Source organism: Sminthopsis crassicaudata, chromosome 2 (genome assembly GCF_048593235.1).
Source record: "Sminthopsis crassicaudata isolate SCR6 chromosome 2, ASM4859323v1, whole genome shotgun sequence".
Classification (NCBI taxonomy): domain Eukaryota; kingdom Metazoa; phylum Chordata; class Mammalia; order Dasyuromorphia; family Dasyuridae; genus Sminthopsis; species Sminthopsis crassicaudata.
The window spans coordinates 361718540-361743549 of NC_133618.1; the positions used below are offsets into that span (position 1 = coordinate 361718540).

Sequence of the window (25010 nt, forward strand, 5' to 3'; positions counted from 1 at the left end):
TTTGCAGAGATGTTGGCTCTGGTACTGTTTTCTGCCTGGGAAAATCCAAGATAATTCACAAAACTCTTAATAATAAGTTGGCCTCTTCACTACAGAGTTAAACTTCAGAGGTAGAGTTAGAAGACAAATGATCATCCATTCTCTGAGAACCATAGAAAATGGGGCAGATTCCAGGCCCTTCTGTTCATCAGGGATCATACCTACACCTGCCCTACTGCAGGCAGTGAAATTTCCCACTCTCAGATTCTTTGCCTTTAAATAGGATCATGGTGGAAGCTAACACTGATACCTGGGGATTAAACAGAACAGTTCCTTTGAACAGAAGTCAGGTCTGAAAACAAGAGATTTCCAAACACTCTTCATATATCTATAGATTAATAGAAAATTAAAAAATGATTTGATACTGTTACAAAGAGACTGCAGAAAGAGTAAGTAAAATAGGAACATTCAGAGAAGGATAAATTAGGGAATATAGTGTCTTCAAAGCAAAAACAGTATTTCAAGAAGAGGGTGACCAACAGTGTAGAATATTAAAAATTAAAAATATTAAACAGAGATTTTGGAGCTGAAATGACCCATATAGGTAATCTAGTTTTTATTTTTCAGTTGAGGGAACTGAAGTTCTCTCTCTGGGCTCTGAGGCTTAGAAAGATTAGATGAGATGATCATTTAAAGTTATAAATGCAATGGAGAAGAAGTTAGTGAACTTAACAAGAGGAAGAGTAAAGTTTGCATAGAATAATGGGGAACAAAAGCCTTATCTATCTATCCATCTAAATTTTTGTTTATCCTCCTTTCTCTAAATCTACTGTAAGAATTATTAGAAATATGCTACAAAGAAGGACTCTGGAGTGAATGAAGTAAGTTGATTTATTTATGGTTCTTGATCCACCCAAGGGCAGTCCCTCAGCAGATCCTGACTTACAGAAAGGAGAATGAACTTTTCATTTCCTATCCTGAAGCACAAGATCCCTCCCTCATCACCCCATTGGCAAGGGATGACAAAGTTAACAAACTTCCTGGTCCACCTATTGCATGTTCCTCCTTAATATATTCCTCCTTCCTCATCATATAACCCATATTCAAAAATGGCAAAGAATCTTATCGGACATTCAGGGCTGGATTCTTTGAGACAATAATCTCATTCAGCCCTGGGACCAAACCATGGATCCATTTGGTCCTAGTAAATCTCTATTTAATAAATTATTAAATACTCTCTAATCTCTATCTTTCTCTGGCATTACATTTTGGAGGCTCCCCAGCAAGATGTTAGCAAATGAGCAGGATTAGAGATAAGAGACTTTATGGTCTCTGCCTTGGGCCTCAGGGTGGCTGTGCATCTGAATTCTTGGCCTGGAGAGGCCAGGCCCCCTGGATTTTTTTCCCAGAGCCTCCAGGAAAGAGAACAGTTTCCAGCCACAATAGCCTGATGGTAGACACCCCCATTTTAGCCACAAGAGAGTAAGCCTGTCTGGGTACTTTTTGGGGTACCATCTGGCTAAGTCTTAAGACTTGATCTATTCTGTCTGTATGCTAGCAGGGGACCCTATCTGGGTGTCTATGACATATCTGTGTGCCAGTTGGCACAACTCTGGGCATTCCAGAGTATAAATCTGGATATACATATATATATATATATCTTTTTTAAAGATGCCATCAGGCTAAAAAAAAAAAAGCTCCATTTGGATTATGGGAGGGAAGACTCTGGAGTTGACAACTTTCCTCCGGGATATTCTTTCCAGTCCCTGATCTGTGTTAAATGTTTTGACTGCGCAGTCTATATGTGTGTTCTGTCTTCTGTGCAATTTGTCTGTTTTGTTAATTTAAGAGCTCTGTTAAGTTTAAGAATAATGATCAAAATTTTTGGGAATTTTTAGTATAATTCTGAACTCCAGCTGGAGAAAACATTTGATTATGAATTTTAGGATGATTCTAAAGTTGTGTGAAATAATTTTACTACTGCCTTTACATGCCAGATTTGTTGTTAGTATTATTTTGGGTAGTTTTAAAATTGTGGGAAATAATTTTACTGTTGTCTATGCAGGCTAGACTTAGTTATCTTTAAGTATAAGATCTTAAAAGAACTAGCTTGTTAAGGAAGTTCTGTTAACTTGCCTGAACAGGGTCATGTGCCTCTAATTAGGTAAACTATATAGCATAAAAGGATCAGACTTTTCTCCAAATTGGAGCTTAGAAGAAGTTCATTGGGAATAATGGCCATGTGGGGCCAGAGGGAGAGAAAGAAAAACTATGCTGTTTCATTATTTGAAATATGATAGGAAAAAGTTTTGTATTATTGAGAATTTAAAGTTGTAATTGATTAGATTTTAAGTTAAAAACCTAGATCAAGGTTTGATTGTCAGCAATCACAATTGTCAGCCACACCACACCCATCCCCCTCCCTGGAGTGAGCATCTCAGCCCATCTTCAGCAGAAAACAGTTTTTGAGAAAACCATCACCCCTGCTCTCAATGTAATTTGGACTGATATAGGAGAGGGGGAAAGTGGTTGAATTATTGTTAAAATTTTACCTGTATTACTGTGTTTAAGACTTGGGATGGAATGTTTGAGGGATTTTTAGTCTGTTTTACATATATATATATATATATATGTAGAGGAATTTTGATTCACTCTTGGGATTTATATGTGGAATGGTTATTTGATAACTTTGTGTAAGAAAAAAAGGAAGGAAGACATAGGAAATTGGGGAAACTGGTTATATTTTCTTAGGCACTTCTGCCCCTCCCCCTATCTTACTAGTTCAGATTTCATTGGAAATCCTTTAAACAGTCCTTTTCATTTTTCACTCCTTGCTTAAATTTACTGGACTATGATTTGCTGGTTATGCTTTAACTTTGAAATCCCTTATTCTTTTGGAATTGCCTTGCAAACTCAGTTTGGGGGATTATTTTTTAGAAACAACCAGAAATCAGACACCTGTCCTGGGACTGGCAGTCTCTCTGATCTGTTTCTCCACTCCTGTTATCCCCAGGTCCTTAATTAGTATTTCAGCATACTTAAAAGGACCTTGCAGTTTGGTATCAGGCCTCTAAAAGTTTGGGGTTTGCCTGCCTTGGTCTAAATGCATAATCTGCTAGGAAATCTGATCCTTTCTGCAGCCCTGTCTGTTACTCTGGGCAGGTGGAGCTACTCCAAGCCTCACCCTTCTCCCCTGGAGTGGGTTGCCTCTCTGAATGGGTAGCACAACTGTCTTGAGCCCTGCTGCTCTGTAAGCAGAGGCTGAGTTAAATGCACAAATAATCACAGACCTAACTCACAGTGAATTGTCCATATGCTCCCCAACTGCAGAGGACCTGACACAATTGCAATGAGGAGCTTTGTGTATTGCTGATTAACTCTGGGGTTATTGAGGAGAGACTTGTCTTTACCATAAGTCCTTGCATTGTTCTAGTTTTATTTTGGTTTTTATTTGGTTTATTTACTTTACATAGGATTGGTCAAAATTATGGTGCTAAGACCTTCTAGAGGAAGGTAATTCAATGATGTGAAGTTAGAAGAGAGTGTGGAATGCCCTTCATCTATTCAGTACAGTATGAGACTTTTTACTGATAATACTAAAATAATAAGGTCTTACCTTCCTATGATATTTTACATTCACAAAGGATTAGGATCTTAGATGACTTTAACTAAAAAGGATCTTTGAAGTCATCTAGGCCCACCCATTGTCCCCCACCACAAATTCCTCCAGAGATTTGGGGAGGATAGAATAATATCTGATTCCAGTTTCCTCTAAACAAGAATAATTCCAGAACCTTACTGTCCGATATGCTTTACTAGTTCCTAACTGGTATAGCCTCCCTTCTATTTCCTGGTTTAATATGCAAATAATTAAAGGTGTAGTTCTTTCTTTGCCTTTTCACCCCTCTCCTTAATACCCTAAGTATTTCACTCCTCCTATTTTAAAAAGTGTTAGGTGCAAGTCTAAATAGAGCCTTTGATAACCAATTTTAGTACAAATTGAGGTTCTCTCAGATTATTCAGCAGTTTACTCCCTCTCTTAGATTCTCCCTACCCCATCCTTCTTCACCTAGGATCAAAAGGGGTCTGGTGACTTTAACATGACTCCTTTTGTATATCTTCTAATGCTTTGTAGTAACCTTAAAGCTACATCAGCATGGCCAGAAGCTATCAGGAAACTTCAATGAACTTTCACCCTTGGCCAATCCACTTGCAGTATAATTTTGTCATCATTTAGGGAAAAAATCAGCTTCATCCATATTAGGGTGGTGAGGAACCCTGCCAAAAAAGGATTTACTGACGAGTACTGATAAAAGCTGTGTAATGAGGTGATATTAATATTAAGTTTATATTTTACAATAGTTCTTGTGATTCAGTCCTACTTGACAATAAACAAGGAACTTGGCCTTGATCTTTCTCAGCTACCTATTTCTTTCTGAATAGCCCACTACTGACAAATCTCAGTTGTATTCTAGCCAAGTTTTATCACTGAACTGGAAACTCAGCAAATCAGTCTCACCAAGGCTGTTTATCTTCCCATTTGGTTCCACCATCAAACTCAGTCATAGCCAGAGTCAGGCATTTCTTCCACAATGTTGGACTGTAGAACACAGTATCTAGGCTTATGGTCCTCCACTCACCTGTGGTAGGTAGCAGAACCCTGCTTCCTTGCTTACTCCCAGGTGGCTACTCTTAGTGCCTCCTCTTTGTCATCCCTCTCCCAAGGACTTTCTTCAGTCCCAATTCTGATGAGGTCATCAGCTGTCCTGGCCACCTCCAGCCATATCAGTCACCATCTTTTAAATGTTTTTGCTTTAAATTGCAAGTAAAGGCTTTTCCTAACAGACCTAGGAAATACGAATCAGTGGCTCAGATCATTGTCAGTCTTGAATGCCCTTGACAATTTTTATTTGTGACTTGGATAATGACAACAAGATTTGATCTTGTATATGTCCTCTCTACTTGTTTCTAGTTATTCTTTCTCTTCATCAATGTTAGCACTTTATCACTGGGGTTGGGAAGGCCCCTGTGGCTGACCCGCAAGAGATTTAATGCTCTAAATTCTACAGTCTCCAGAGGAAGTTTCCAATTACACATTCTCACCAGAGATTAAGCATTTCAAAGTGGTTTTATTTCCCATCTTCTCAGTGTAATCTTTCTAGCCAGTCTGTAAGCCCATATCTTCCTACTGTTTGGGGATATAGAACTTGGTTATTTAATGATAAATATTTGGGGACATGGAGAAGGAAATAATTTTGTTAATATAAATCCCTTTAGAATTTTAAAAGGTCTCTGGGAATTTTGATAGGAATGCATTCAATAAAATATTCATTTAATTAAACATTAAGTGATTCCATTGTTTACTTTTTGACTAATATTTATACAGCTAGCAGAAATAGAATTCTGTTCATTCCTTCAGTATTCATGCCTTTACATTTGGCATCTTTTCCTACATAAAATAAAATTTCTTACATGCAAATTATCAGAAATATATTCCAAGCTTTAAAAATGAATGATTACAAATAAGCAGAAATGTACAGGCCTCCCACTTTTTAGGAAGAACCCATTGAAGGCAGTCCTTATTTAATGTCTTTCTTTCTATCAGGCTGGTTTTACAAGTTCCTAGATGGGTACTCCCAATACTGTCCTTGAAAGATTCTCCTATCACCTCTTATCTCAAATGATTGTCCTAATTTATTAGCCTTCCATTTGTAGTCACCTTAGTAAGACCTCTAACTCTGTAATCTTTTCTCTTCCAATCTATTGCACTCCTTGTCCTTCAACCAAGTTGATCTATTCAGAGTCCCTTGAACATGTAGGAGCATAAACTTTAGAACAAGAAGGGCTTTTAGAAGTCTAGTCCAATTCTTCTATATTACAAATTAGGATCAAAAGAGCAGAAATCTAACCCTGAAGTAAGCTCTTCTTCTATCCAACTGTGATATTTAAGAAGAGTCAACTGAAGGCAAAAAGCTTTTAACTACTGGCTTCTAATCCTATAGGATTCAGACTCTTCCCTCTTTACATTAACCTGTGATTTTATATTCTGATTTCTATACTAACAGCATCACCGATAGAAAAGGGAAAATGCCTTTTTGCCTCCTTAAGTTAGAGTTTAAGAAGAAATAGATGTTTCCTTTAATGCTCATCTCTTCCATGAGCCTTCCTTGGCAATTCCAGGTCACAGATATCTCTCTTTTCTCTAAAATTCCCATAAAAAATTACAGACTTTAATACTGATCCTTTGGCTAGTTACTTAGAATGTAATTGCATCATATGTGGTTATCTTGTATTTTTTTAAGTGTTAAATTTAAATACATGCTTGCTATCTAAGGGAAGGGGTGGAGGGAAGGAAGGGAAAAATTGGAACAGAAGTGAGTGCAAAGGGTAATGTTGTAAAAAATTACCCATTCATATGTACTGTCAAAAAAAGTTATAATTATAAAATTTTTAAAAAATAAAATTTAAATTTAAAAAAATTTAAATCCATTATGTAACCTATATCCGATTGTTTACCATCTCAGGGTTTAGGGAAGAGAAGGAGAAGGGAAGGATAGGGAGGGATCTAAACTTTAAAAAAAGAAAAATCTTTAAAAATTGTTTTAACATGTAATTGGGGGAAGAATAAAATAGTATATATTAAAAATACACAAACACACTTATTCAGCTATATACATGGTTCATCTCAGCTAATATATAATAGATAATTAATTTTCACTCAATGAAAAAAATGATTGAATGATTTATATTCTGGGGAAAATCATCCAACTGATTCTTTGGAAAGGCCCAGAAATATTGAAATACTCTCTCAAGAAATGTGGGACTCTTGTTTATCCCCTTCCAGCAGTATTTCCTTAAGGGAAAAAAGGTAGAGAAACTTGTCAAGGTTAACACAGAAACTATTTTTTTTCATTCATTCATTTTATCTACAAAATTTTCAGCTGATTATCTGATTGTTCTACATCCTGGATTATGACTCAGTAAATTAAGTTTAATTTCTCATTTATCTCTTAAGTCCACACCAGGATATTATGATAGGCACCAGCAGAGGAATAAACTTTAGATAAGTAAGGGTTCCTCTCCTCATGGAACTTGTAATATATTAGCAAAATAAGACACAAACACAAATAACTGTAAAACAATAATATATAAGTTTATTTAAGAGGCAAGAACAAAACATGCTCTAATTTATTCATATTTTCCCACCAATGAGGTTAATTGAATAATAGACAGTAGCAGAGTACTGCCCTCTGAATGACAGAGAACTGGGCCTCATATGTCCCTGTGGACTATAGTTCCCCCAGTTGTCCTGAGCTGATTCATAATTTCCTGATTTCACAGTTAACACTTGTTGATACACAAGCCTTATTTCTGTAAACCTCTGTCATTTTTACACTTACTTCAATGCCCAGGGAAATTCAAATGAGGTATTGATGAGGTGTGAGGTGCGGGGGATGGCAGCAGGACTTCTAAGGGGTGTCTGTCCCAGTCAGTCATCCCAATCAGTCGTCCCATCTTCTCCAGACTGAAGGGCAGTTGAGAATCCAAAGTTTGAAGCCTAGAAAAAACAGATCTAGGGAGCAGATTAAAAGTGGGGTGTCATACAGGGTGGAGATGGTGACATTTGGAAAGGGGGAAATATATCAGATCCCCTCTGTGAGCTGCTAGTAGAATGCTAATGGCCCATCTATTAAAGAGAAGTAGGAGAAAATGCTGAGAAAGCCAAAGCTAATCTCCCCCACTGTCTTAGGATAACAGCAATAGTTACAGTTTTAACAACTCCCATCCCAAATCTTTCCATGGGGTGGGTCTGCTGTGCTAACAATCAAAGCTGATCTAGGTCTCAGAAGCAAGTCAATATCTGTAATTTGGCCAAAATCTAGAGCAAAAACATAAATCTAACAAATAAAGGTTAGAACAGCCTGAGATAGAAAGACTGGTCCACAGGACTGCTGCAAAATGTGAAGAGGCCAAAATAGATTGGCCAGCAGCTTCCTATGTAAAGAAATGATTTGCTTTACAGGCCCAGCAAATGGCTGTAGGTCAAGCAATTAGGTCTCACAGACCTCTGTTAATTGTCCTCTTATCATTTAAAAACCTTAAAACAAAATATTTGTGTTTTGTAACAGTAACAGACAGATGACCAGGCTAAATACTTATTTGCCCAAGCATTTAGGATACAATGATAAATAACTATAACATGAGCAGTTAAAACTCAACTTCCAATCAATTGTCCCACTAACTGTTAGAGGGTGGAGCTTTGAAACTCCCAAAAAGCATTAACTAATTAATTATAAGCTCAAGAAAATTTTTTCTCCAATAGATTCCATTAATCAATCAGATTTCTGATAAATTCTAAACAAATATTTATCATAACCTTATATTGATAACAGTAAGGAATTTGTCCCAATAAGTTCACAACTTAAACAATTATCATTTCCAAGTAGATGTTTAATAAGTGAACATTATTCATGCAAATCAGTTTGCTTTTAAAATACCCATTACATAGAAAAATATCCCAAATTGCATATTGTCCTTAACAGAACATTTTCAAAAGGACAAAGAAAAAGAATTATTATTTTAGAGGTTCTTTAAATAATCTCAGGATGACCCAATATAATCTTTAAACTTACACAGAATGTCCAAATACCACATACAAGAATTCAAGAAGTTCTTAAAATAGCAATTAAACTTTTAGTATGGATCACATTTATGACCATATTCTTCAAACAATAAAACCCTTATGTGTAAAGAAACAAATATTCAATCAATTAAAAGTAGGCCAGTCTCTTTAAATAGAGTGCTTCTTTCCAGCTAAGAGCTGTAAAAAAGGTTTATATCAGGCTCAATTTGGGGAACGGGATTCCACGTGGCTGCCTTTCCTTCCACTCCACCTCCAAATAGGTGGAGGGGGACAGGAAAGTCGAGCTAAATTGCACCCTTGAAAAACAAGTTCCCCACCCTTTTTTTTTCCCATCCTTCCATTAAAAACTTTCCTCTTTCCTTCTTGCAACATACCTTAAACAATCTTCAACAACTTTCCTAGAGGTTCCACTGCTAAAAGAGCAGAAAGCAGTGGGGAGATGGGTGAGTTGAATCTTTGCCTTTGAAGACAAAGAATACCATTTCTCCTTCCCCCACCTCTTCCTCCTATTCCCAAATATCTTTCCAATACCTTCTCATTCCTTAATGCAAACCTGCATTCCTTTTTCCTTCAAAACCTATAAGATTCACACTATATAGTGAATAACTCAAAACTCCAAAAAACTCATACATATCTAACAGGGATGGATTTAAAGTATAACTCAGGTTAACAAATAAACCTGAATCAAACCAAACAGTTGTTTGTTTGTTTTTTTTTTCTTTCAGCCGGAGTGTTTGCCTAACAGCAATTAGCATTCTCTTTATCTGTCCAGACAGCTTTTATGGCTCAGCTCAGGCTTAAGTTTGAATTTCATTGTTCTTTCCCAACCTCTTCAAAAAGATCAGTCCCAGAGTTTGAAAGAGAAAAGAAATGCTTTTAAGAATGGACTTGCCCGAGAGTTGGTGGGTGGAGAGGGATTGGAATTCAGCTAATCTATTAGGAGTACAGGTGTAGAATTGAGGCACTTTTCTCAAACCCAATGTGTCTCTGCATCTTAAAGGAGAATCTCTAGGCATGGAGGAGGGAAGCTGACCCATAAGCCCGAAAACTTTCCATTTCTATAGCTCAACCTGATCCGACACTTTTGTCAGTTTCCACAAATGCTCCCCTATCTCTGAACAGGAGAACTATTTGTCCAAAAACAGGAATTCTTTTGCACCCGGCATCCTGAGCCAAGCGATCCTCAGAGCTTTCTAGCTCCCCGCAGTTCAAGGCCACTATTTCCCGGGGGTTTTGAACTGCCCCCCGCCATAGAAAGGTTCTATGTAGGGCTTGCTTCAGTGAAAACCTCGTGAGAGGGCCACTGAACAGGGCAGGGTAGCGAGAGATGTATTCTCTATTAGCTCCTCGCCAACTCTAGACAGCATTCATATTCTATAGGCCCCTGGACTGCTGAGGTAGCAGGGACCAGGTATAGAACAGAGAAATCTAAAGAGAGCTTGAGAAAAAGACAACAGGAAAGACAGACTTCTTTCCTAAAGGTTTAATTTGCCTTGATTAGGAATTTTATTCCCCAGCCAACATTACAAAGGTCTCTTTTAAGCTAAAACTTGGCCAGGGTTGACTTAAAAAAAGAACCTTTAATTGTTGGCAGGGGGCATAGAATGCCAATTGAGAAAAATAGGAGAGTGAGAGACATAGCCGAGTTCCAGGAGATAGTTAGGCTATTTATCTCTCCAGGAGCAGGCAGCAAAGTACCATTTTAAAAGTCAATAGGAAACCTTGAAAAGATTGAGTCCCCAATCTCCCCACTGTACCCCAAGAAGGGGACAGAATGGGAGCATTTAAATGGCAAGTTGCTAAGCCATATGGGAGAGGTCTGAAAAAGGCCTTGAGTTCTGTAATCCCCTCCTTGGGGGAGGCGGAGGAAAGGCCAGAGCGAGGGTAGGGGAGAAAGTATGGGGGATCCATACCCGGTGCATTGCATCCTGAATACCGAGGGCTTCTCTGCTGATTTCATGCTGGAACTTGAGAGTGGGGTAGCTCGTCCAAGTCCCCCAAATCTAGCTGGGAGAGCAAGACCTGAAAGGGAGACCACTTATCCCTGTCCAGGAGGGAGTAGCAGCCGGGCAGAGACATATCTCCAAGCACACCCCAATTCAGTGACCTTTCTCCTCAGTGGCCACAGCCGGACCATTACAGTTGGGTGCGAGAGGGGCTCAAGCACATATTTCTCCCCCAGAACAACTCAAAAATGAGTGGTGGCCTGGGATTCCCAAGAAGGGTGGGGTCCTCAGAACAGACAAGTGGTGGGGGGAGGGTGAAAAAGAGACTTTTTCTCTCAGAGACCTAAGGGCCAGCTTTCTGGCGAAAGAAAAAAAGGATTAGAAATGCTTTAAGATGCAAAAGAAGGTCTTTTGTCTCTCTGGAAGCAGCCTTCTCCAAACCCAGCATCTGCTAAGGAAGGATTTTAGAGGCAGAGGTGTGTCTAGAATGTGGACAGGTAAAAGCTTTTAGTTTTGTAACTTCTTGCAGCTTCTCTCTCATCTCTAAAGACAGAGAGTGAGATAAAGAGACCTTTTGTCAATTCCCAGCAATTCCTAAAGAATCCTGCCCGAGCCTATGTCCTAAAGACGATCCAAGCTTGAAGAGGCTTGGATATCCACTGCAAAATAGGAAAAGAAAAAAAGTCTTTTACCTTGTCCAGAGTTCTGGATTTAAGGTTCCAATTGGTAGCCAAATTATGTCTAGTTTTCGAGGATTTTGGTCAGGGAACCAAATGATGAGGTCTAGCTAAGGGATACCTAAATAAAATTAGGATTAATTGAGGTCTAGTGGCAAGTTTGAGGTACAGGGAGTCAAATGGAGCTCCCCTGCAACTCCTTTGGATTCAGCACAAGGATACAAAGTTAAATGAGTTCTAGTGGCGGCTCGAGAGTCCCCTGTAAATGAATTTACAGGCACGAAAACCTAGATTGATAAAAAGAGGTTTGTTGTAGGGTTTGGAAGTAAGGTTAAAGTCTGGTTAGTAAAAGGTATTAGATAGAGGAAGAAATACACCAAAAGTGGTGGACAGAGAGTTTGTGATGCAAAGCATGGTGCTTGCATATTTCAACCTTCTGCAAAGAGATGATTCCAGCTTGGTTCTTTTATTTGCTTGAAGGGGCCTATGGGTGGAGGCCTATGGATTCCTCGAGGGCCAGAACCCACCAGGTAGGGGTTGGGAAACCTGAGCAAATCATTAGAATGGGGGCTGGGTACAGCCCAAATTAGTTCAATTACAGATCTTTCCCCTTGGAATACAAAAGGGTAGTTTTGACCAGATCTTGTAAATCAAAGGTCAGTCCAAAAGGGGGTTTGGGATCAGAAAAAGAATCTTAAAGGGGCTACACCCGCATCAATATTTCTAGGTGATTTCAAAAATGAAATAAGCTTTCTCATTGAATTTGGTAAGGCAAGAGATTTTATAATCCAGGATGTAGGCAGGAGGATCTCTTAATAGGTTTATGGATTGGGAAATGGATTACTGCTCTTTCAGTTTTATGTAGTAAAGTTTCTCCTTGCACATCAAGATTAGACCATAGTTTGCATAATTCCAGCTTCCAAATCTTATGTGACCTGTTTATGGCTCCCATCCCTTTAGAACAATTTCTGATTACAAGAAACACTTAAATGTTAAAAGTTATTATTGGAATCAATAATGAGTGAATGAATGAATGAATGAATGAATGAAATAAACTTATTTAGAATCTGGGCCTGAGTCATAAACAAGAGCATACATTTGAAGTTCAAATACTTACCTGTCTCCTAAGGTTAGAAAGAAGTGATGTCTAAATAGATACCTTGACCTTATCCCCCATGTATTCTTCACTCTTAATCGACATCACCACTTACTTCAGTTGTACTCCAGGCAATCACAATGGCAGTTCAGCTCTTGAATCCAAATTAACTTTTTTCTAAAAGACCTGACACTGATCTTAACCATGACTTTCTTTTCTGTTTCTCCTGCAGAAATAGTTCATCTTAGTCTTCCTGAGGAGCAGAGGATCGTTGTTACTACAGTGACTGTTGGACTTAGTACAGTATTAACTTGTGGCATCCAAGGGGCACTCAGGCCACCCATCATATGGGAACGCAATGGAGTCACCCTAAACTTTTTGGATTTGGAAGATATCAATGTAAGTCTTCAGTTTCTTTTAAAAAATAAGTAAATACAATTCTGCCACCCAAATCTTTTTTCACTGGGCTTTCCCACTAACAAATATATTGGATAGAATTGGTATTAGTTAATTGTATGCTTTCCACACAGGTATGTGTTCAGGGTTAATGAAACTAAAAGTTCAACATGAATGCTAGATTGCAAAGACCCCTGAATGATGACAAGGCATTTGAATTGGTGAAAGAAGTCTTTCTTTGCTTTCTTACTGAACTTTAAAAGTCACTGAATAGATATGCCTCAATCAAATTGAGACTTGGGAAAGACCTCAATTTAAAAAGAACTTCTCCCACTGCATTTCCAGTCTCCCTGATCTATATATTACCTCTGGATGCGGATGGTTGTGGAGGAGAGAGTGGGGCTAGTGATTTTGCATAGCCCTCCCTCAATCTAATTCACTTGTAAACCAAGGCCCTCTTCAAGAACAAAGGACAAACAATAACAAGGTGAACAATAGAAGGAAACTGCTAGGGAAGAAGGTTATATAGCTTTCCAAAAAACAGATACACTCTTCTTGTTTTTTAAGCTAGCCTCGTACTTTTATTCTATTAAGACATTCCTAATGAAGAAATTCATTCTACCAAAGCAAAAGAGCACCTTTTCTGCAATTTATTGTCTTGAAGAGCTGCCTTTGAGAGATTAAATGTTTTGCCCACACTCATAAAAACAATATGTGTTTAATTTAGGATTTGATTTCAGGAGTCCCAAGCCACATTTCTGTCCAGTATACCATGCTCCCTCTCTAATTCAGTATTAAACTATTCATTTAAAGGCAACTAGGAAGCACAGTGGATAGTGTCAGGCCTGGAGTTGGGAAGGTTCATCTTCCTTAAATTCAAATTTGGCCTCAAGCAGTTACTAGTTGTGTGATCCTGGGCAAGTCACTGAAACCTGTTTGCCTCTGTTTCTCCATCTGTAAAATGAGCAGGAAAAGGAAATGGCAAACTACTGTAGCATTTTTGCCAAGAAAACCCCAAATGGTTTTGTCATTAAGAATTGGACATTACTAAAAAACTGAACAAATCACTCAAATAAAGGAAATAATGGTCTGTACAGTTGAGATCACATCTGAAATGTCATTTTGAATTCAAAATTGCCATGTTTTGAAGTAGCAGTGTAAAGGATAGAAAATTGGCCTTGATGCCTCCCCCTAAGACACACATTGAAGTCCCCACTTTTGACAATTAATGCTTTTGTGAAAATGTCAAAGTCACCTAACCTCAGTACTCTAAGTCTATAATTTGAAGAGAAAGTTCCAACCTTCTCTGATCAAGGAAGTTCTTCGCTGAGAGATCATTTTTACCAGTAAAATCATAGACTCATCTGGACAGCCACTTATTGGGTATATTGTAGTACAGAGTCCTGCCTACATACTCTTGGATATACTTTGAAGTTCCTTCCATCATCACAACTCTGTTTTAGTGATGGATGTTATATCATAGGACCAAGAATTGAAAAGAAAAAAACCTTAAATGTTAACTAGTATAACATTGTCTTTTAACAGATAAAGAAATTAAAACTAAGAAAGGAGAAATGAACAAGTAGCAAGAGTGGTGGAGCTAAATTGGAATACAAACCTTCCAAAACCATTGGGTTTTGTTTAAATCAATTAGGGTTAGGTGACTTGCCCAGAGTCACACAGCTACTAAGTGTCTGAGGCTTCATTTGAATTCAGGTCATTTTGACTATCTACTTCACTTTTATCTACTTTACCACCTAGATGTCCCCAAATCTATTGCTTTTCAAAAGAGTGGTAATTAATAATTTAGTGCTTATTTTTATTTCATTTTAATTTTCTTAAATGAAAACTAAGAGTCAGTATAGAATAGTGGATAAAAAGTCACTAGTCTTAGAATCAGAAGAGTACTGAGTTCAGTTCTGCTTGAGTAAATCTTTTTATCTCTTAAGACTGAAAGTTTCCGGAGAACTATTTCTCTGCTTTGGTAGAGTGTTTCCTCACTAAGAGTTGCCAGAAATTCATAGATATGTATGAAATCTATGATTTTAACTCATATTCAGTGTGGAAGTTATTCTTATATGAATGTTGCATCAATCAGGACTACTGCTGATTTGAAATATTATTGCTGTGGCTTCTAACGTCAATTTTAACTATAATTATTGTTGTTATGATTATCACTACAATAAGAACAGGAAGATATCTAATTTCTATAGATATTTAAATTTTACACAATTTTCTTCAATGTGGCTTTGGTAGTAAGAGTGATTCTATATCTATTTTTCTGATAAGAAAACTGAGGCTCATTGAGGTCAAAGGACTTCCTCAGGATTAAAAATGAAAAATGGGTCTAAGAACCAAAGTCTAACTCTAAAACCAGTGCTGTTTAAGACCAAGATTGGAAGCCTGGGGTAGAGAAAGTGTGTCCTCTCTATATTTGACTAAGTTTGGGAGGTATTTACCCTTTTTTAGAATATCCCAGACCAGATAGCAATTTCTCAAGAGGATGCCTAAATTTTATATAATCTCTGATACCTTGTTCTTTTCTTGGCTGTGGCAATGATCTTCAAAGCAAGAGATAGGGGATTCATTCAATAACTTTAATGAATTTTCATTTTTCATAAGGAGCACTTACCATAAAGGTACCCAATATGGTATGCACATTTATCCTCTGATAATCTTTGAAGATGTCCCTTAATGTAGCACATAATATCACTTGGTATTCTATATAAAACTTCTGTGGAAGAAAGAACTGGGCACATGGAGGCATGAACACTAGATCTTTTCTGAAGCAAGAGCTAAAGGGGCAGCTAGATGGTACAGTGGGCAGAGTATCATACCTAAAGTCAGGAGGACCCCAATTCAAATCCATTCTCAGACACTTAACACTCACTAGCTTAACCACAATTGCATCACCAAAAAAAGGATGAGATCAGTAAGAACTGGAGCTGGTCATAGAACTTTGTGCAAAAGGAGAAGGAAGGAATAGAAGTCCAGGATCATCACAATCCATATACATTCCATATCCCACATGCTTAGTCTTATATAAACAGATTTAGGGCATTCCTGCTATTGAGAATTCATTACAAAGAAGCACATAAATTCAGTTTCATTCCACAAACACATATTAAGTAACTACTTCATACAAGACAATCAAGTAGTTTACAATTCAGTCAATATTTAACAAGCCCTAATTAAGCTTCACTGTGGCTACCATAGAAAAGACAATGGGAATTATATATGGTTCCAGTACTTAGTTTCCATAACAGTATTGGGGAAATTACAAAGATACACTGAAATCATTTGTTGCTGCTGTTGTCCTTCATGATGTCCATCATCATTATCCTTATATAGCAAAGGATTCAGTCATGTTTAGAGAGCTGGTCTTGAATTCAAAAATATTTATTTTCAAGTGCCAGCTCTGTCTTGTAATGGTGAGTGCCCTAGAGAGCTCTCTGAGATTCTAACTTTCAAAGAACCTTCCTACCTTCATTGGTCAAGAATATTTATTCATCCTAGAGTTCTATATGCCAACCAAAACTCACATCCAGTCTCTGTTTTCAGGGTCTGGACAGACAGTAAGTGTTATAAATATTCTGAGAAGTGTGCTAAACTCATCCTCAAGGGCTTCATGGAGAAATTGTGGCCTCCATTTGACCTTGATGATTGGATTTAGATGGGTTGAGAAGAAAAGGAGAGTCATTTAGAGTGATAAGAAGTGATAAGAAGAATTGAGAGACCCATTTGACCTGGTCCTGTTTTAGGGTTGGTAATGACAGGGACTTGATTAGAACAGCTGTTTGTGTTCACAGAATCAGAAAGCTAAGTAGAGACTTCAAATTGAGGAAAGAAAGCCCTTAGGAGGCGATTCTGAAGATTGTATTATAGAAAGTTGTCTTTCATTTTAATAAAGAACAGATAAGGCAAAGGAACCCAACTAAGGAATTGTTCAATGCCTAAATAGTAATAAGCAATAGATTAAGTACCTAGAACCCTGTAGCTCCCATACTAGGAATTAGGTAGAAAATTAATGGAAAAAAGTGTGGGATTGCCCAGTTTTATCCAAATGAAACAAACTCAGCAGACTATGGCTGTCATTAATACAGTACCAAGAAGCATAGGACCATGGACTCAGGGCTTGAACAGACTTGGACTGATAATCTAAACCCACCTTCTCAATTTGCTGATGAAATGACTGTGGCCCAGATACATTAAATCACACACCTAGTAAGTAGCAGATTCTAGATTTGCTCCCCTGTCTTTTCATTTGAAATCCAGAACTTTCCCTCTTTGCCAGGCTTGTCAATGCCTCTGCTTTACTGTCATGTCCTGTCTCAACTTCAGATAAATATATTCATCTAAGAAAATACAAAATTGGAAATGAAAGAAGATCCTCTGGGGGGGGAGGCGATTTATGACAAAAACCAAGATAGAAAAGTGAAGATGTTGGTTTGACTTATCCACCTCCTTTTTTTATCACTTTTATGAGACATCTTGATTGGCAACAAAATATTAATCACTTTTCATTGCTCTTTTAATGAGAAGCTTTCATGAACAACACAATAGCAATTTGTCTTGTCTGATATGTTAAGAATCCCATTAATGAATTCAGTTACACAGTCATTACAGAACGCCATTTTAATGACACATGTAATTAAACTTTTCTGATTTGCAAACATCAAGGATGTCTTGTGCACAAGAACAGTATTTGATCAGAAAGTAATGAACCCATCCCCTTCTCTAGCTAAGAGCCAAATTGAAAAGCTCTGCATGAACTTCCATAGGAGGAAGATGTTACCATCAAAAAGCAGTTATCATTTCTCTCTTTGAGATAAGTGCCATCCAAGAGTCTGGCCAAAAAAACCGAACTGAGTCAAAATGTCAAGGGGCCTGTCCTAGAAAATTTCATTAGAGAGCCAATAAAATTACATAGATTACCACAAAGAGTATAAAATAGTTTATGTGTTCCAATGTTGGGAGAGACTTCAGAGCTGTTAGCAACTTAGATGGGACATGAGAACAACTTTTTTATGCCTTTTCCTATTGGTAATTTGGTAGAGAGTTGTTAGCTTCTTGATGAAATGCTGAAATACATTCTCAGACCTCAGCTCACTTTCTCTAGTGTACCTCATAGTGCTCTTGAGTTCTCGACTTTATAATATTAGTGCCAATTATAGTAATTAGCACATATACAGCAATCATGTCAATATTATCCTTACAACAATCTTAGGAGGTAAATGCTTTTGTTGTCTCTATTTTACACATGAGGAAACTGAGTCAGAAGTTAAGTTCCTTGCGCAGGGTGATACAGCTAGTATCAAAGCAGGATTTGAATTTGCTTCCAGTCTCACAATTCAACACTGTAATTGCAGTGCAACCTATTTGGCATTCTTACGTATCATGTCAGATTGCTGATGTTCATTAAATTAGTAAATGTTAGATTTACAAAAGGCAATAGTGATCTATAAATCTAACCTGTTTGGGTTTTTTTGTTTGTTTTCTTTTTTTTCTTTTTTGTAAATGAAAATTTTGTAAATTGGGAAACCGTAGCCAAGGCAGGGGGATAATAATGATATAGATAGCATTTGACTAGGACATTAAAGTTTGCAAGGCATTTTATATATTATATAATAACTTATAAATATTCATATTATTAACTTCCTAAACTTATGATTGGAATATATAAGTGACTTTTCAAGGTCACACTATAAGGGTCCAAAATGGGACATAAACCTAAGATTTCCTGACTCGAAGACTAACACACAACTCTGCCTTCCAAGTTAATATCAGAGCCAGGCCAACTATAGAGACCTGAACTCTGAAAGGGTGTACTTGAATCTAAGACAACAGGGTGCTTGTAATTAAATGTGAGATGGTGGTTCTTTAAGCACATACTTGATGTAATATAATGATGTGGTCAATCTAGTTGGCACATACTTAGGGTAATATGGCGATGCGATGTTCTACAGCTGCACCCAGTGTGGTGTGGTGATGTAGTCTGCAGGGATGTTTAAGGGAGTCCCAGAGACAGAGGGCTTTCTGGCTGCAAATATCTCAGCCACAGAGCCTCCATCTTTGACCAGCCACGCGGCTGCTCTCCTGTCTCCTTCACTTCACTCCTCCACTAAGCCCAAGGCCTTGGGCTGGTCCCCAGGCCCCCCAGAGAGCTAGCCCAGACATTACACCAACCCTAATCTATTTTGTTCCTACAATCATTAACTCTCAATTTCCTTCATCACCATGGAGTTGATAGCTGAGACCAAGCATCAATCCCCAAGGAGATCAGTCGTTACCCCAGTTTATACTTGTAGACTTCCTAACTCTGATATAGCTTCATCACAGAGTTAGAGGTTGAAAGGAATCTTAGCTATTCAAATCCATTATTTTACAAATGAAACAACTGATGTCCAGATTACTTTAATGATTTGCCCAAGAGGCTGCTAAATTGGAGAACCCTGACCTTCACTTTCTTAAATAGACCCATTTAATCCAACCCTGCTGGCACTGTTTATTTGAATCTGAGTCAGATACTTTCACCCAACATATCTTGTTTCAAGGGGATGAAAATGAGAAATACCTGTTCCCCCAGAAAGTACAGACAGTGTAGAATTCTGAGAAGCCATTTAAGAGAATTGGCACATAGCCTCAGTGCTGATTTTAAAAATCAGCTTGCATTTAGGAAAATTGATTTTAAGACAGTAGTGAAGAATGAGAGCATGACTCAATCAGGGAATTCGATGGTAAGTCTGGAACTGAAACCAGGGCTATGCATCAATCAGTCAGTCAGTCAACAAACATTTATTGTGTCCATCATATGCCAGGCATTATGCTGTGTGCTATGTATACCATACAATAAATGAAACCATCCCTACTTGTAAGGAATTTTTCTCTAGTAGGCTCAATAACTAGGATTTGTATAACTACCTAGTAAGGCATATACAGAAAGAATAAGTTCAAATAAATACAAGGTAGATGGAGAAAGAAGCAGATAAGTGGCGGAGTAGATAGAATATTAAACCTGAACCAGGAGGCTCATCTTCCCTGAGCTCAAATCTGGCCTCAGATGCTTATTAAATGTGTGACCCTGGGCAATTCACTTAATTCTGTTTGTCTTAGTTTTCTTGTCTGCAAAATGAGCCAGAGAATGAAATGGCAAACTACTCTTGTATATCTGCCAAGAAATCTCTAAATAGAGTCTCAAAGAATTAGACACAACTAAAGACAATTAAGCAGCCACAAAAAATTGAGAGAAGGTGCTCAATGATTTGAGTGCATCAGAAAATGATTTACATAGAAAGTGCTATTTGAATAAAATCTTGAAGAACAATAAAAGAGAAATTGTTTTAGGTGGAGTTATATTCTATACATGGAGAATAACCAGAATAAAGGAACAGAGATAAAAGGTATTGTTTCCTGTATTAGGACAGAGACAAGGCTAGTTTAGCTAGATCATAGACCATTAAAAGGGGAGTGATATTCATGATTTAGAGGATGGAAGCAAAAATTTGGGCTAGGTTGTGAAGTGATTAAAGAGAAATTTATACATTTAATTTTAAGATTTTTCAATTAGCTGCATTTTCTCTCTTTCCCATCTTCTCCTACCAGTGTGTTTGTAGGGGAAAGAAGGGGTGGAGAAGATAAAGATTAAAATAAAACCTTATAACTTATATGTACAATGAAGCCAAACAAATCTCAGATTTTGTGTAATTAATCCATCACATCTCTGTCAGAAAGTGTTTGCCATTCTTCATCTTCAGTCCTCTGTAATCATTGGTTGGTCATTGAATTAATTAGTCACATAATAACTTAGTGAATCAAAAAAGTAATTACCTTTCATAACTATAGATAGGTCTTAGAGATACAGAAAATCCCTGGGGGGAAAAGGGATAATTTTGTTTAAATAAAACTCACAAAATTATGAGCAAACAAAACCAAAGCAATTAAGCAGAGAAGATAAAGAATTAACTTGGAATAAAATCTTTTTAATAAGTGTTTATTCCCTTTTTAAGATATATGATGACTAATTAAAATTAATAATATGAGCCATTCCCTGATTGATAAGTAGTCAAAGCAGATGAACAAGCATTTCTGAAGAGAAGATATCCAACCTATCAGCAACCACATTGGGGGTAGGAAGAATTACTCTAAATTACCAGTAATTTGAGAAATGTCAATTAAAGCAACTCTGAGGTTCTACTCACAACTACCAGGTTTTTTTTAATTGATTAAAATGGACAATTGAGAAATCTTGAAAGGTTTACAGGGGAACACTCACATTGGTAAATTTTTTAATGGAACTATGAATCAGTCTACCCATTCTGGGGTTTTTTCTCAGTTTCATTTTTTTATTTTTATTTGACTGATTCTTGATGTTCCATTGAGTCATTCTCTTCCATTTGTACAATTTTAATTTTTAATGAATTATTTTCTTGGTAGCCTTTTTACCTCCTTTTGCATTTGGCCAATTGTACTTTCAAAGGAGTTGTTTTGTTTCATAATTTTTTTTTCCCACTTCACCAATTCTATTTTTAAGGTGTTATTTTCTTCAGTATATTTTTTTCATTAAATCAAATTTATTTTTTAAGAAGTTTTCTTCAGTCAATTTCTGTGATTCTTTATCCAAGCTGTTAGCTTCCCCTCAATCACAGTTGCTTTCTTTGGTCAGAACTCTTTTTGGGTTTTTTTGCTCAGTAAAAAAAAAAAAAAAAAAAATGAGGAGCAACTAGGTGGTACAGCAGATAGAACACCAGCCTTGAATTCAAGAGAACTTGAGTTCAAATCTGGTCTCAGATACTTGACACTTCTGGCTGTGTGACCTTGGGCAAGTCACTTAACCCCAATTGCCTCCAAAAAAAAAAATGACCAAGGTTTTGTTTTGGTTTTGGGTTTTGGGTGGGAGAAGAGGAAGAGGAGTGAAGAGGGGGCATTTTGTAAGGGGGAAAGGGTCTTCTCACTGACTTTCCACTGTACTGGGGCAACTGTACTGCAGGTTTTCCCTCCTCAGTGGGAGTCCCCAGTCCTACCTATTATGTTGGGGTTTGGAAGGTCACAATTTGCTTTTATAGTTGCATTGGAGGTCTCACAGCTCACTGATGATCCACTGGCCCTGTGAACCAGAATAAAGTAGCTAACCCTGATGTACTTTGGCTAAGAGCCTTGCTTGGACAAGTCACTTACCTCTGTTTACCTCAGTTTCCTAAGGTACTCAACTGTGATCTAGCATCGATTCTGAGGGAAACTGGGGAGAGCTCAGGAAAATCCTGGGTTCTCTCTGCCATCTTGGCTCATGCTGGTCAACCTATTCTGAAAAGCAATGTGGACCTATGTCCCAAAAGTTATTAAACTACTAATTCCCTTTGACCAAAATATGTCACTAATATCCTTCTACTTCCAAAGAGTCCATATAAAGTAGAATACTAACTTTATAGGCAGAAATATTTGTTGCAGTTTCTTTTCTGATAGTAATTACCTGAATAAATTATGGGATATGGTTGTAATATAATACTCTTGTTGTAGAACAAATATAAAAGAATTAGTTTCAGAAAAACCTAGGAAGACTTGTATTAATAGATAATGATCAAAGTGAACAGACAAGGAGAGAAATTTATAGTATAACAGGGTAAAAACAACCATCATTTGAAGGAGTTTTTACATTTTGCTTTTGAGTTAATAGGAAGCCACTGACATTTATTGAGTGTTTTTGTAGGAAGGAAACGTGAGGACAAGGACAAATTATACTTAAGAAAACCACAAATATAAGAGTAGTGGCCTGCTTCTGAGAGCTTCTATGAAATATAATGTGCAAACACATAATACTGTGTTGAAAAACCAAGATCAGATTCAATCTTTATCAATCATGTAACTTTGTTTCTGGACAAGTCACTTAATCCTGTTTGCCTTAGTTTCCTTATTTGTAAAATGAGCTGAAGAAGGTAATGTCAAGAAAACTTAGATTGGAGTCATGAAGAGTCAGCCACAACTGGAAATGTAACAGCAGTAGCTTGGTGAGCTCCTTCTAGGTGTGTTTTGAGAGCAGATTGCTCAGCAGGCCCCCTGAAGTAAGAGATTTACATTCCTACATACAGTAGGTGATGCTTGCATGGTGATCCAGTGTTGATTATGCATCATTACTTAAGAGGGATTTCCCTGCTCATTAATGTTGAATGAAATAAAAACATTCCAGGGACCCTGTGTTGTAATTCATGAAAGAATTCAAACTTCTCCCAAAAGTCAATTCATGCTATATAAAAGGCATCCCAGAGAATTAGTTGGGGGGAAAGGGGAAATTAGTTGCTTGTAGCTTATATTTCATCTTTTTTTAAAAAATGAAAAATCGATAGTATCTACACAAGAGCATGTTCCCAGAAGCTACCAGGGGACTGCTTGTGATTTGTTTATCCCTTGCCCTGGGGGCACAGCCATTTATTTACTGTAGCATGATAAATGTGAGAGCAGAAGTAATTGCTATATAATATTGCCTAGTACACTCCAAAGCCTTGTTTTAATTTTAAAAGTCCAATTCAGGAAGCTATGATCCCATCCCTGGAAGGATCCCCAGTTTGGCTTGGGATCAAACTATCATCCCTAGATGTTGTCATAAAAACTGGTTGTGATTTTCAATAGTTCAGAGATATTCATTCAAGTATTTGTATTTAATGGAAACCATTGTACTTGATATTCCATCATACAGTCATATCCAACCCTTCATGACCCTATTTGGAATTTTCTTAGCAAAGATACTAGAGAGATTTGTCAATTTGTTCTCCAGCTCATTTTGCAGATGAGGAAGCTGAGATAAATAGAGGTAAATGACTTGTCCAGAGTCCTATAGCCAGTAAATGTCTAAGGCCAGACTTAAACTCAGATCTTCCTGATTCAAGACTTGGCCCTCTATCAGTGTGCTAGCTAGCTGTCCCTTCCTAACAATTAACAATCTCCGATCTCACTCTCTACAGGTATTTACAACAGTTTGGATGACTACTTGTCAGAAAGATTGTCAAGGAGATTCTAGATCAGAGAATGGTTGGTGTAGATGGAGACCATCTGAGGCCCCTTCCAATTCATAGATTCTATGAATGTGTAGTTAGAAGTGTCCAATTCTACCAGAAACAAGGTTTGCCCAAGTGATAAGAATGAACAAAGACTAGAAAGAGTATTCTCCTATCATGCTTTGAGATAACTGTCTCACTGGTTGACATTTCCAGTGTTCCATTTCTCACTTCTCTGCATTAGTATTAGCTGTTCTCAATTACTGAAATATTCACCCTCCTTTTCTCTATCTCTTAGAATCACTTATTTCCTTCCCAAACTCAGCTAAAAGACCACTTAGTACATAAGCTCGTCCTGACCCCTCCACCACACCATGGTTTATCTTCTTCCCCCATCCCCCACGCCCCCATTACCTTGCACCTATTTTCTATGGGTTTTATATATCCTTATTCCCATTCATATTCCTTCAAGATAATTCTGTATGGACTATTTCATTTCTTCTTTTTTTTTTTTTTTATCCACAATACCTGAATAAGTAGATGCCAAATACATGCTTGTTGAATTATATTGAAGCACAAAGTGCTTTGAAAAGGTTATCAGACTATAATCTTAAGGATTCATTGTAATGAATGTGCAAAGGATTTGTTCCTGTTCAAAATAATGAAAGTTCTAAACTGGAACAGATCCTAACATAGATTGTTTATTGCTATAAATATACAAAATGTCAATATCTTTTCATGGAATGTGGGTTCTCATCAAAAGAATGTGGGTTTCTCCCACTGCAAACCTATTTGTGCTGCTCATCATCTATAATTCTTCTCCATGACAAAGTTCACCTCATGCAACTAAACAGAGGATATTTCTCAAGTTTTGGTGTTATCCTCAGAATATCAGCATGAGCTATATGAGGTTGACAAGCTTTGAAGCTTATATTCTCTATTTTATGTCTGTTGTCTAACCTGTACTCAACTATGAAGTTCCTTATCCAGTTGTAGTAGAGCAGGGGTGGGGAACATCTACCCTGAGTTCTATATAAGGTCTATCATATCATTTGCTAAGGCAACTGCAAAGAATGATGAGCTGAAGGCTAGGTACAACAAACTCCCACTGCTTGAGTTCAATATTGATAATATTGTTATAAAGGATAGTGTTATAAATAGCCAAGTGTTCCTTGGCTCTTGATAGAAAAAAGATTCCCCATTCTTGCACTAGAATAATGAACTTTTTCAAACTGCAACTCTCAAAGCCCATCTACCAATCCATAAAGATGTAGAATAACAATTGCT

General features: G+C 37.4%; 1 protein-coding gene across 7 annotated transcripts in view; it reads left to right on the top strand.

Annotated features, from left to right (window-relative positions):
* Nucleotides 1-25010, top strand: part of FSTL4 (follistatin like 4) — an 816112-nt gene that overhangs the window by 688184 nt on the left and 102918 nt on the right. For all 7 annotated transcript variants that reach the window (XM_074290936.1, XM_074290937.1, XM_074290938.1 and 4 more), the window contains one exon: nt 12575-12741. In XM_074290936.1, coding sequence (XP_074147037.1) covers nt 12575-12741 — 167 coding nt within the window. The remainder of the gene's footprint in view (nt 1-12574; nt 12742-25010) is intronic.